General features: G+C 36.1%; 1 protein-coding gene across 2 annotated transcripts in view; it reads right to left on the bottom strand.

Moving 5' to 3' along the window:
- Positions 1 to 511: 511 nt before the first annotated feature.
- Positions 512 to 13190, bottom strand: part of Samsn1 (SAM domain, SH3 domain and nuclear localization signals 1) — an 85014-nt gene continuing 72335 nt past the window's right edge. For both annotated transcript variants that reach the window (XM_028874776.2, XM_028874775.2), the window contains exon 8: positions 512 to 1848. In XM_028874776.2, the coding sequence (XP_028730609.2) occupies positions 1649 to 1848 (200 nt within the window). In that variant the 3' untranslated portion in view covers positions 512 to 1648. The remainder of the gene's footprint in view (positions 1849 to 13190) is intronic.

The following is a 13190-nucleotide window of genomic DNA, read 5'->3' as shown; positions in this document are numbered from 1 at the left end:
ATAATCACCAAACTCAATAAACTCTAGCAACTGTTTCCTAAGTGTTCCTCATCAGCCAGATTTTACTACACCCTGGGTAGTTAAAAGCCTGGGCAAATAAATCTATCAGGAGGAGATCAGTCTTGTGTAAAGTCAGCTATCAGGTAAAGAAATAGAGGATTTCTGTAACCAACTATGTATAAGGGGGGGGGGGGCTTGAACATACAAAGAATAAAGCACAGAAGGGGCTCACAAAATTGTAGCACAGCAAGTCACTCTTTTGTTGTAGTTTGAGGTCAGAATAGAGGGAGGATTTGGCTGAATAAAAAAAGGATCAGGAAAGGCACTGAAAACATATACTGAAACCATACACGGAGAGTCATGGAGGGAAGAGAGGATTTGGAAGACTATAAGTAGGTTATGCACTGCAAAGTGAGGTCAGAGAGAAGACTCATAAGGTGGGTTCAAAGTCCTCTGCAAAGAACTTTCATGTGTTTACATGTTATACTCAAGTTAATGAGAAGCCATCAAATGTTTTAAGCAAGGAGAATGATTTTATTTGAGTCGTGAATATTTTTCTAGAGACTATGTGGGGATGGATTTGAAGATGGGATATCTATTGGAAAGACATTACAACATTCCACACAAGAGTCCAAAATGTGACAGCAGTCCTGGGAATGGATGAGATGTTATAAATATTACAAGAATTTCAAGAGGTAGGATCCACATTTGTGAATTTGTCTGAGGAAGAGAAAAGCAGATCAAAGTATAAAATAACTTTCCATTTCAGTAACTAGCTCTGGTTTAAAAAAATGATGGGGTAGAAAGAAAATAGGAGAGACAATTTTACAGTGAAAATGAAGTGTTTGAGCATGTCAAGCTGAAATCTGGAGTATTCACGAGTTCAGTAACATGGATCTGGGATTAGAAGGTGCTTTCAGAATCCATAGTTTCTTAGCTGAGGACTGACTATACAACATGTTCTAACAGAAACTATCTCTAAAATATAATATTAAAATACCTTAAGTAACTTTAGCCTTGTAAATACAATATGTACATGGTATATTTTATTATTATGGTTGAGAAAAATTAAAAATATTTACATATAAAAATAAAATACCTCTACAATTATTTTCACTAAATCAAAGCAGAAAGTGTATTGTTAACTCCATCTGCATATTAGATAACAGAATGAAGAAATAAACAGAATATCGTTAGTAAAACTCCACCTTTGATCAGAACAAAGTATCTAATCTCAGACTATGTTTTCCAGCAATTAAAAAAAAAAGAGTGTATATGCTGTCTGTAGAAATCAGTTCAACTGAAATGTCTTCTATAATATATTCAATAATATATATAAATACACAGTTTTCATGGTTATATTTTTAACAGTTATGAAATAAAGGTAAGTACAGCATATACCATGCATAGGCATGGTATCTTGCATTATATCATTTTTCTAATATAGGTAGATGAACTATAACACATAGTATTTAATAAATATACATTTTACACACACTGGGAATTTAGATATAAATTTGTATGTGCAATCATTCATATTAAAACAATTTGCGCTTTGGGGTGCATTTGAAACATTTCCGTTTGATCTTGTAGCAGATGAAGAGTTCAAATGGAATTCCTCTGTAGATAAGGAGATGTGAATGTGTGTTCAGTCACTGGGTTCTGTGATGGCAATCTTCTGTACCATGTCAGGCAGATTTTCTGACTCTAGGTCCTCTTTGCCATTATCCGAGTTTCCTGATGAGATATAACAGCCAGAGTCCCTTGGGCAGTCATCTAACTGTGACTTACTTAAAACATCTGGTCTTAAGGACAGAGGCACAGATTCATCTCCTTGCTCTTCAGTGGCTATGAATGGAAAATGTGCAGTGGTTAGGAAAAGCCAAGACAAGTTTTATATGATTGTCAGTTGAAAACATTATCCTATTTTAACTATTCCAATCTTGACTTTACTTCAACAGAAACTCCTGTGAATACAATACACATTTACACCAGATATGTGTGCTCAGATGTTCAAAGTCTTGGAAGTCAGCAATTGCTTATCATTGTTCACTTCTAGCCTCATGTTATTCATGTGAGCTGCCTACATGAGCAAAGACCAATATGGACTCTCATTTTACATTAATAATAAGTTGCCAAAGAAAACAGATTGTATCCACAGTATGACAGATGCCTGGTCCAAATATTCCTTAAAGGATCATTAGAAAAGTCACGTGTAGTTTGAAGTATAATCCAAGAGATGTTGATGTACATTCTGGAATAATTAATATGTGGATATGTAACTGAAAAATCGCTCACCATGACAAACTGTACGGCAGGTCTTCAAACACTTGGAATTTAGCTAGTAATATTTGCAAAATTCTATCTCTGCATTCACCATAGAAACATATGTAAGAAAACTAGGCAATTTTTTGAGTATCAAATTCTGAATTTCCAAGAACTGCTTCATGAAATCCTTTTTAATTCTAAATAACAATAGTTTATTTTGAGATGTATTAAATAAAGCAGTTTTATATACAAGAAAGCATTATCTTTTAGAATGAAGAATATTAGAACTCAAACAAGAAGTTTCTCTAAAGAACCTAAGCAACCTTGTATCCTGTGACTCCCTTCAGGGATCCTTTGTCATGAGGCTTCTCTTTGTCAATGTGAAGTTTCCTTGTCCTCTTTGATGCCAGAGATAGACATTCCTCTGCATCGTGAGCCAAGTTCTTCCAACAGAAAATGAATCTCTAGCTGTCATCTCTTAGCTGTATTACCACATTAGCACATCTCTGTTTTCCCCTAACAGCAGGGATTCTTCACTGCTCTCACACTGGGATGATCAAGCACATAGATTTACAATTGAGGCTAAAATTATGACTCATATTCTTAATCACATTGTCCTGCACTTCCAATTAGAGGAAGATATAGCAGAGCTTCAAAATCCAAAAATGTTTACAGTTGACTCACATGATGCTAATTATGTTATCTTTAGGAATCTGTCTTTATCTTACACATCATCCTCTGTTTTTCAAGAGCATTGTCTAGGCTCCATAGTGTCAAAGATGCTCTGCCATCTAGCCAATCCATCCTCATGATAACATCTGATAGATGTAAGAACCAAGCTCTGATGATTTCAGATACACCTGTATGTAGTGAATGAACTTCCTTTTTTTGTATCAGAATGCTAGTGGTTATGTATCACACTTAGATAAATTGAGAAAATGCTTAACATTTTTTATGATTCTGTAGTTACATAAGTAACTACATTCAGAAAGGCTGAAAAAATGTTAAAAAACACTTCCTGATCTACTCATCTTCAAAATTAACACACAATTTCCTTTAACCCTTTCCTGGAGGATTTTAATTTGAAACCACAAAAGCCACATTTATTCCATTCTTCTGAATAAATGATTCCTAATGTATAATATTAACATATAATATAATAAGTATAGCATGAATCCTAAAGGGTCCTATTAATAAAGACAAACCTAGGGCCTGGTATTGGGGTGAATGCTGGAAGATCAGAGAAGTAGAACAAGCCACAGCTTTCTCACCTCGCCACTTCTTCAGCTGATCCTGTTTCCTCAGACTGGAAGCTTCTGAGTCCTCATCCAAATAGATCTCAGCTGAACTGCTGCTCTAAAGCCTAAAAGCTTAACCAGGTCTAGTTTCTGGTCCTCATGCCTTAAATACCTTTCTGCTTTCTGCCATCACTTCCTGGGATAAAAGGTGTGAGTGAATCACCATGCCTGACTGTTTCCAGTGTGGCTTAGAACTCACAGAGATCCAGATGGATCTTTGCCTGTGGAATGCTAAGATTAAAGGCGTGTGCTACCACTGCCTAACCTCTATGTTTAATATTATGGCTGTTCTGTTCACTGACCCCAGATACATTTATTAGGGTGCACAATATATCAACTAGAAATAAGTATAATATAATACAATATAATATATCAATAATATTCTTATGATAAATTGTTACTACAACTTTTAAGTATTTTGGTATCTGACCTTTCAATTCTGGTGGTATTAATGATTTGATCATAAAAGTTAGCTGTCTTGAAGCACTTGCTGTTTATTAGCAAAGATCTTGAAGTTGTAGGAGATTTGCTTAGTAAGTGGACTTGATGAAGATATGCCACTGTGTTTCTAAGCCCTCCTTTTATGGACAGGCAGCTGAGTTTAGGCATCATTTTCTAAGGAGTTGGTCCTCTTGCCTTTTCATCTTATTGTTACTGAAAAGAAATGAAACTTTCTGAGACACAGAATCTGCCAGCTCTCATTGGACCAAGAATGGCTGCCTGAAACACAGAATGCATCAGCTCTGACTGGACCAAGAGCCCTAATAAGACCAAGAGCAGCTCCCTGAACTACAGAATCTACCAGCTCCAATTAGACCAAGAGCTAAGACTGGACCCAGAGGGTCCCCCTGTGCCACAGACACAGCAATCAGAGAGTGGACCAATAGCAGCTTGCTGAAACACAGGCACCTCTTGCATCTATTGCAGGAAGAGATGGTTAGATGCCAGTGCAAAAATACATACAACATAAAGAGCAATATGGCATCCCCAGAACCTAGCCCTTCTACAACAGCAAGGCTGGAACATCACAATGTAGAAGAAGTGACCTTAAAAATAACTTCATGAAGATGCTAGAGGCCTTTAAAGAGGAAATAAAAAATTCCCTTAAAGAAACTGAGGAAAAGACAAAAAATTGAAAAATATCAATAAATCCCTTAAAGAAAGCCAAGAAAACCATGAAAAAACAATTAAACATGTGAAGGAAACAGTTCAAGACCTGAAAAGTAAAATAGAAACAGTAAAGAAGACACAAACAGAGGGAATGCTGGAAATAGAAAAATCTGAGTAAACGAACAGGAAACACAGATGCAAGCATAACCAACAGAATATAAGGGATGGAAGAGAGAATCTCTGATGTAGAGGCTACAATAGGGGAAATAGATTCGTCAGTCAAAGAAAACACTGAAGCTGAAAAAGTCATAACATAAAATGTCCAGGAAATCTGGGACACCATGAAAAGGTCAAAACTAAGAATAATAGGGATAAAAGAAGGAGAAGAACACCAACTCAAAGGCACAGAAAATATATTCAACAAAATCATAGAAGAAAACTTTCCCAACTTAAAAAGGAAATACCTATGAAGATACAAGAAGCTTATAGAACACCAAATAGAGTAGACCGAACAAAAAAGTCTCCTTGCCACATAATAATTAAACCACTAAGCATACAGAATAAAGAAAGAATATTAAGAGCAGCAATGGAAAAAGGCCAAGTGACTTATAAAGACAAACCCATCAGAATAACACCCGATTTCTCAATGGAGACTTTGAAAGCCAGAAGGACCTGGACAGATATAATGCAGACACTAAGAGACCATGGATGCCAGCCTAGACTAATATACCCCCCAAAACTTTCAATCATCATAGACGGAGTGAACAAGACATTCCAAGACAAAACCAGATTTAAACAATACCTATCCACAAATCCAGCCCTACAGAAAGCACCTAAGGAGGTCAGATATACCCATGAAAACACAGGCATTAGATACCCCACAGCAGTAAATATCAAAGAAGAGAAATACACACACACACTACCACCAAAAAATAATAGGAATTAACAATCACTGGTCATTAATATTCCTTAAAAGCAATGGACTTAATTCACCTATAAAAAGACACAGGTGAACAGAATGGATACAAAATCAGGACCCATCTGCTGCATACAAGAAATACACCTCAACTTCAAGAACAGACACTACCTCAGAGTAAAAGGCTGGGTAAAGACTTTCCAATCAAATGAATTTAAGAAACAAGCTGGTATAGCTATCCTAATATCTAACAAAATAGACTTCAAACTAAAATCAATCAAAAGAGATCATGAAGGACATTACATACTCATCACAGGAAAGATCCAACAAGATGACGTTTCAATTCTAAACATTTATGCCCCAAATACAAGGGCACCCACATATGTAAAAGAAACATTACTAAAGCTTAAATCATACATCAAACCCCACACATTAATAGTGGGAGGCTTCAACCACCCCACTCTCACCACTGGACCGATCTGACAGCTCGAAACTTAACAGAGAAATAAGGGACCTAACAGATGTTATGACTCAAATGGACTTAATCAATAGCTACAGAACATTCCACCATTACAAAAAAGAATATACCTTCTTCTCAGCACCCCATGCAACCTTCTCTAAAATCAACCACATACTCAGTCACAAAGCAAATCATAACATATACAAAAAAAATTGGAATAACCTCCTGTATTCTATTGGACCCCCATGGCTTACAGTTAGATTTCAAGAGCAAAAAAAAAAAAATTTACAGAAAGCCTACAATCTCATGGAAACTGAATAATGCTCAACTGAATCACCAATGGGTTAAGGAAGAAGTAAAGAAAGAAATTAAAGACTTCCTAGAGATCAATGAAAATGAAGACACCACATACCCAAACTTATGGGACACTATGAAAGCAGTGTTAAGAGGGAAATTCATAGCACTAAATGCCCACATAAAGAAGTTGGAGAAATCTCACACTAGTGACTTAACAGCACACCTAAAAGCTCTAGAACAAAAAGAAGCAAACTCATCCAGGAGGAATAGACACCAGGAAATAATCAAATTGAGAGCTCAAATCAATAAAATAGAAACAAAGAGAACAATATAAAGAATCAATGAAAGAAAGAGTTGGTTCTTTGAGAAAATCAACAAGATAGACAAGCCCTTATCCAAACTAATAAAAAGGCAGAGAGAGAGAGAGAGAGAGAGAGAGAGAGAGAGAGAGAGAAAGAGAGAATCCAAATTAACAAAATCAGAAATGAAAATGGAGACATAAAAACAGACAACAAGGAAATCCAGAGAACCATCAAGTCATACTTCAAAAACCTGTATTCTACAAAAATGGAAAAAATCTAAAAGAAATGGACAATTTTCTGGATAGGTACCATATACCAAAGTTAAATCAAGACCAGATAAACTATTTAAATAGACCAATAACACCTAAGGAAATAGAAACAGTCAGTAAAAGTCTCCCAACCAAAAAAGAAAAAAAAAAAAAAAAAAAAAAAAACAGGACTAGATGGTTTCAATGCAGAATTCTACCTGATTTTCAAAGGAGAGTTCATACCAATATTCCAACATTTGTAGATATTTGAGTATGACCCCTCTAGTCATGCTGGTGAACAAAAGGCCATGTTTTATCCGATTAAGTGTGGACCTACTGCCTCAACGTAAAATGAAAAGCCCTGCACTACTTCTGTTCAGAATAACATTCTAAGCAAAACTTGCAATCATCATACTCATTTGTTCTTAGCTCTGTCTGTGTCCTGTTCAGGTTGAGTAGAGTTTGTGGAGCAATTCTGAAGACAGACAACTTAGGCTCCGAAGCCTCTGATTTCCAAACTTATCTCCTTTTTTTCTTTCAAAAAATACTTAGCTTCTTTTTTTTTCATCCTCATAAGCCTCTACACACTCCACAAATGGTCCCCAGACAGTCAATGAAAATTGGATTTTTCCAGAGCACATACATTGTTTTAGTAATGAAAGAGCATTTGTTTTGTTTCCACCTGAGAAATGCTGTCTCACAGTCTCTGAATTCTAGGAATTGCTTGGTTTTAAATACAGATTCTTTACTGTGAGAGTCCCTCCATCTGCAATTTTTGTGAAGAGAGAAAGTAGATTCCCAGGCTGAGACCTAAGCAGTACAGTAATTTACAGAACAGCAGTGATTTGCTAATGGTTTCCTCGTGAAGGGAAAACATGACTGCTCTCCTCAGATGCTTCCCACCAGGGCTGCAATAAATTCAGGCAGGTTATCAGCTGGAACCCCTCAACTGTAACTATAAAAAGAAAAGGCAGGTCATTATAGAGCACTGTGGAGAGGACAGAGCCATAGCACCCGGGCTCTGGATGCAAAGGGCCAGAGTTGTTCTTGTTCCTTTTCCTCCTAACACTAATGTCAGGGATTGGGACAAATGTAGGTCCTGGGCTATGGTTGTTGCTGTTTTATTTGTTTGGGTTTTCTTTTTTGCTACAGAGAGAATAAACTCACAGTAATACATTCACATTTTCTTCTAACTCATTTAGACCTCTCATGTGTTGTTGGAACAGAGCAAGGCTAACTAATTGGCTTACCTGGAAATTGATAACACAGTCTACATCAGCTCTGTCCTGTGGTCCAATCATTTCAACTAGCCAGGCAAATAACACATTGTAATAAGAAATAGTTTACTGCCAAAATTATTGACTTCACAGAGAATATCTGAGTGAATGTTTACACACTACAACATTTCTGGTGGTACTTTAAAAAACAAAACAACAACAAAATAAACAATATGTATTTTTCTATACTATGGTTATTCAAATTATATAAGAGCATATGTTCAGATAATTAACGAATGTATTCAAATGACAGATGGATTTACTGTTTATTTCTTAGATATCTATAATATTTTATATTTTATTTTTAGATACTGGAAAAATTAAAATAGTATTTTTATTCAATATAGCCACAGAATGGTTTGTGAATTTCCCAAACATGAGCATAAGTGAGTATAATTATTGATATATCTCTCTTATTAGCAATTTAACAATCAATTAATAGTAGCCACAATAAAACTTTAATAATTGAATTCTATATGTTACATAAGGAAATTAAAATTACCATATTAAAAAGATTATTTAGAGAATATTTTATTCCCTACCAAAAGTTTTAGAGAATTATATAAAGTCCATAAATCAAAAATCATAGATATAAGATTGTCATCAATGTTGAAAAATGGCATGGTGTTTAAAACATAAGACAGCTAATATAATTATTCATAAAATAATTATATTGGAGTTGTGACATTTAATTAATTAAGTGTAGGCAGTCTCAATTATATTAAAAGTGAAGAACACTTTAAAGACATAAAACTAGATCCTTTTCCTGGGAAGAACTTTTCTGTCTCCAAGGAAAGCAAGCTTCCCAATTCTCACATGTTACAAAGTTAAAGGTTCAGTGAAAGTCAGAACTTCCCATTGGCTTGACCTTCCAGGATTTTTAACCCTAAATTTTCCAGATTTCAACTTTACTATCATGTTTGCTTTAGATGTAAAAATATCTGTTTCTGTGACTACCTAACATATAAAATAATGTAAGCTGAGAAACACAGGGAAATGCCTGGACAAAGGAAGTATTGATGGAAAGTGTTTGTATACTAACAAAACAATATTTACACTTGTTAAATTAAAACTAAAGGTGACCAAAAAGGATTCTAAGAACCTTGAGAGTAATGAAGGTGCTGCTTGGCTTTATGAAGCTTGCGTTCTGTGACTGTGTACCATCACCAATGAAGAAGAACAGGCATATACATTTTAGGGCAGCTACAAGCCTTTTCAAGTTTGAGCTCCATTTGAGTCCCTAACACTGAAATCCAGCCATTCTACAGGTAACCAAGCCTGTATTTTGTATAGTGAGGCCTTGTCTAGGGAGGCAATCTTAATAGCTAAAACATCTTAAATATGCCCTTGAATTATGTGGTAACAACAGTTACAATTTTTTTTGTGTAACCTAATTTTTAGAATGACAACAAAATATGAGAAGTCCATTCAAGGGAAAGCAATTGGTTGTGGCTATTTTTCTGAGCTGTGAGAGAAGATGGAGTCACCCATGTATCCTTGCAGCCTAGTATTCTACCCTCTAATGACATGTGTGCCCAGAGGAAATCCAATTGCCTAGGCTAGGTCACAGTTGCACTGTAGCATTAAAAAAAATGCTAGAGTGTTACATGTACATGCACATGCACACACATGCACACAAAGGCATTACAGTAGTCTTTATATGACTGATGTGAAAACTAAGTTCTTCTCACTAGAAATTACTCTCTGAAGAAAGGATAAAAATGTTTTTATATGTTTATTTTTTATTGTATGGAATATGCTATTTGCCATAAATGAAATCTTAGAACGTAACAGCAAAAATAAATCTTGAAATTTAAATCCTAAAGCCAAGCAGCTATGATTAGAAACATTAAATTGTGTGGGTGTGTGATTGTGTAAACAAATACCAATAACATATCTGTCTGTCTCATCCACTTGTTTATGTGAGCAATTATTGTATCTTTTCTAAAAATGTGTATCTTTTTTTTTGTATCCAGATTCGAATCATATTCCAGGTGGGTTAGAGAGCCCAGGTACACATGTCAGGGCTAGACTCCAGGTTAGACTGGCACACTGCTGGGCCAACTGCTGGACGGCTGTCTGCCATGGCTGCATACCTCCCCTGCTAGAGATGCTTGTTCCAGCTACTGACAGAGCCCTCCCATTTGCCCTGCATCAACTTGGGCAGGCAGGAAGGCACCACTGGGGATGGTAGAGCAATGAGGAGCTGCTGTGACCACAGCCTGTGCCAACAACCTGGCACACAACCCAACCTTCGCCCTTCCTCCTCGATTGGCACTGAAATCAGAATGTACAAGTGTCTGAAATAGACTGAATACTAATTCTGCGAAGTTTTCTTATTTCATGACCATAATTTTACAATTTAAAATTTAATTAGCCCTCTGTGCTCAGAAAGGAAGGTATTTCCATCCCCCCTTTACCCCAAGGACACCAGTACATAGTTTGGTAGACACATTTAAGATACATCAATATAATTCCAAATGTACAAAAAGAAACTGTGCAGAAGAAATTGAAACTATACACTACAAACAGCAGTTAGCTATTTTATTCTAAGTAAGCATTTCTGAGTAAGATAAAGGGGCTTTAAAGATGTTGTTTGTAGAAAACCTCCAGCAGCCCACATGCATATGTGCGTACCCACCCATGTGCAGACACACACACACACACACACACACACACACACACACACACACACACCCCTCTTCAAGTTGATGAGAACATTTCCTACCAAAGCAGAGACCAATTTTAAAGCCCCATCATAAACACAGGAACCTATATATGTACCAAGTAAACAGATCCCGTTTTTTTTTTTTTTTTTTTTTTTTTTTTGTTCCTTCAAGAGCTGGCTCACAGTCCACATTTTGTCCCACACGTTAGCTACATCCCCAGGTGAAAGAGCCAATGACCTTATTCTGCTCAGGGATAATGCAACATGGGAGTGTATTCTGAATACCTCTGATTATCCTGCTGGGACTGCAGAACCCAAAAGTCATTGTTGTCCAGCAGTAAACCCATGACCAGCTCGAACACCTCTCATTGGCCTTCCTTCTATCAGAATCTTGCCTCCCACTAGGTAGTGTCCTAAAATATTTAACCCAGTTTACATTATAAAGGTCAAAGTTAGAACAACAGTATCTATTTCTGGGCTAAGAGAACATGAAAAGAGCTTTTTTTTTTTTTTATTTTCTAAATCTTAGATTCACGTTCCCCGCCCATTGTCATATCTTCTATCCTCTTTAAATACTTTATATACATTAAGGACTCACATCTGGCTTATTCTCTTTCCTGAATTATCACAAGGTTTTAACACTTAAGAAACATGCCCACTTTGCTTATTTATTTTTTATTAAATGACTGGCAAAGCCAAAACTCTCCAAATGTTCACCTAACAATGGAACCCCAAACTAGGAATGGACTGACATACATAAACTGGTCTTATTCCATGATAGTAATAAAGACATGTACATAAATGGAGCTAATTTGTGCACCCTATTCTTTTCATAGAGTTATTTTTAGCCTGTGACTTCGACATGCATTTGGTTTTTTAAACAATGTCACACTTTTATATAACCATATATTCAAGGTCTTTATCATTCAAGGAACATGAAGGTTGTGCATTTAATCTTTAGGTTGGTTGTAGAAGATATGATTCACAAAGTAGGATAGATAAAAATAAGCCTGCAGCAGTATGGTGCCGCATCATCAGAATTCACCATCTTATCAACAAATGGAAGTCATTCTTCTTTATTTCTTAGGCGAAGCAGTTTCATAGAAGATAAATAGCTTTCAGTCAGAATAGCCTAACACACAATATGCATCTTTTTGACATGTATATTCTAACACTACTTTATACCATAAGATTAAAATAAGAGCAATCTCGGGGTTGTGTGTTGAAAGTGACACAAGTCAAGTCTGCATTTTTCTATTATTTGTCTCCTGAAAGTAGACTCTGTATGGGTGCTTCTACATAAGGGCCATAGTTGAGTGTTCAGCATTTCTTGACTTTCAAACACCACATTCTAAGAAGTCTTATGCAGGGAAGTAATTTCTGGCATTTATCCTCTTTATATGTCCAACAATGAACGTCACATGATGTTTCTAGACAATTGTATTTTGTCTTCAGATACCACAAAAGGCTGGAACAGACAACCTCATAGGCATAGGAGACTAAGTCCTGGATATGACTTGAAAAATCTACTTAACTATTCATGTTTTAGCTTTTCTATCTTGCGAATATTACCCTTTAGGAAACTGATGAAGTAGCAGAAAGTTTCCCTTTTAAAATATTTATTTTTCATTTTTATCTTTACTGGGTTGCACATGCAGAAGGTGGAACTTCGAGCTTTACAGCAGTGTGCCTTTGATCACAGCCCTACCTCTCCTTTTTTAATCTATTTCTTTGAGTTCTTCAAAATTCATTTCTGATTATTTTCTTCAGCTGGAAATAGGACAAGATGGGTGCTTTGAATTGTAGGAGAACAGCAAATATTTTCAAACATTCAGTAAACACTCTACTCTTTCCTTGTACTTGATGGTCACATTATTTTGGAGATTGGCTACATCACTACACATGATCAACATGAAACACCTACAGAACTAGCTTCTTGCATTGTTTAAGTGAGGAGCCATGAGTGGAAATGATAGAATATAAAAGAACCTGCCTCATCTACCTAAGAGATTCACTTTATCAGTTCTCACTGGCCAGTTGTATCTGGGCTCACGCTACTAAATAAGCTGTCTAGTTTTCTAAGTCAGTCTTTGCCTACATTTGGGACTCGATCCTCCTGTGCTCATGTCCCAGTCCCCAGAACTTCAAATAAAACTTTAAAACCCAGGCCTAGAATTATTTCTACTGATGTTGGGTTAGTCATGTAAGCCAAAGATGTTGGGAAAGGAAAAATATCTGTGTAAACCCAAGACTGCAAGTATAAAAAAAAGGTAAGAAAGATTCGAAAGAAGTGCATGAATTCTTACCACACACAAAACAAGTATAGACAGACTATGCCTCAGTTTG

The sequence above is a fragment of the Peromyscus leucopus genome, chromosome 12, assembly GCF_004664715.2.
Source record: "Peromyscus leucopus breed LL Stock chromosome 12, UCI_PerLeu_2.1, whole genome shotgun sequence".
Classification (NCBI taxonomy): Eukaryota; Metazoa; Chordata; class Mammalia; order Rodentia; family Cricetidae; genus Peromyscus; species Peromyscus leucopus.
Note: the sequence above shows the minus strand (reverse complement) of the source record. Positions and strands in the feature narration are given on the sequence as shown.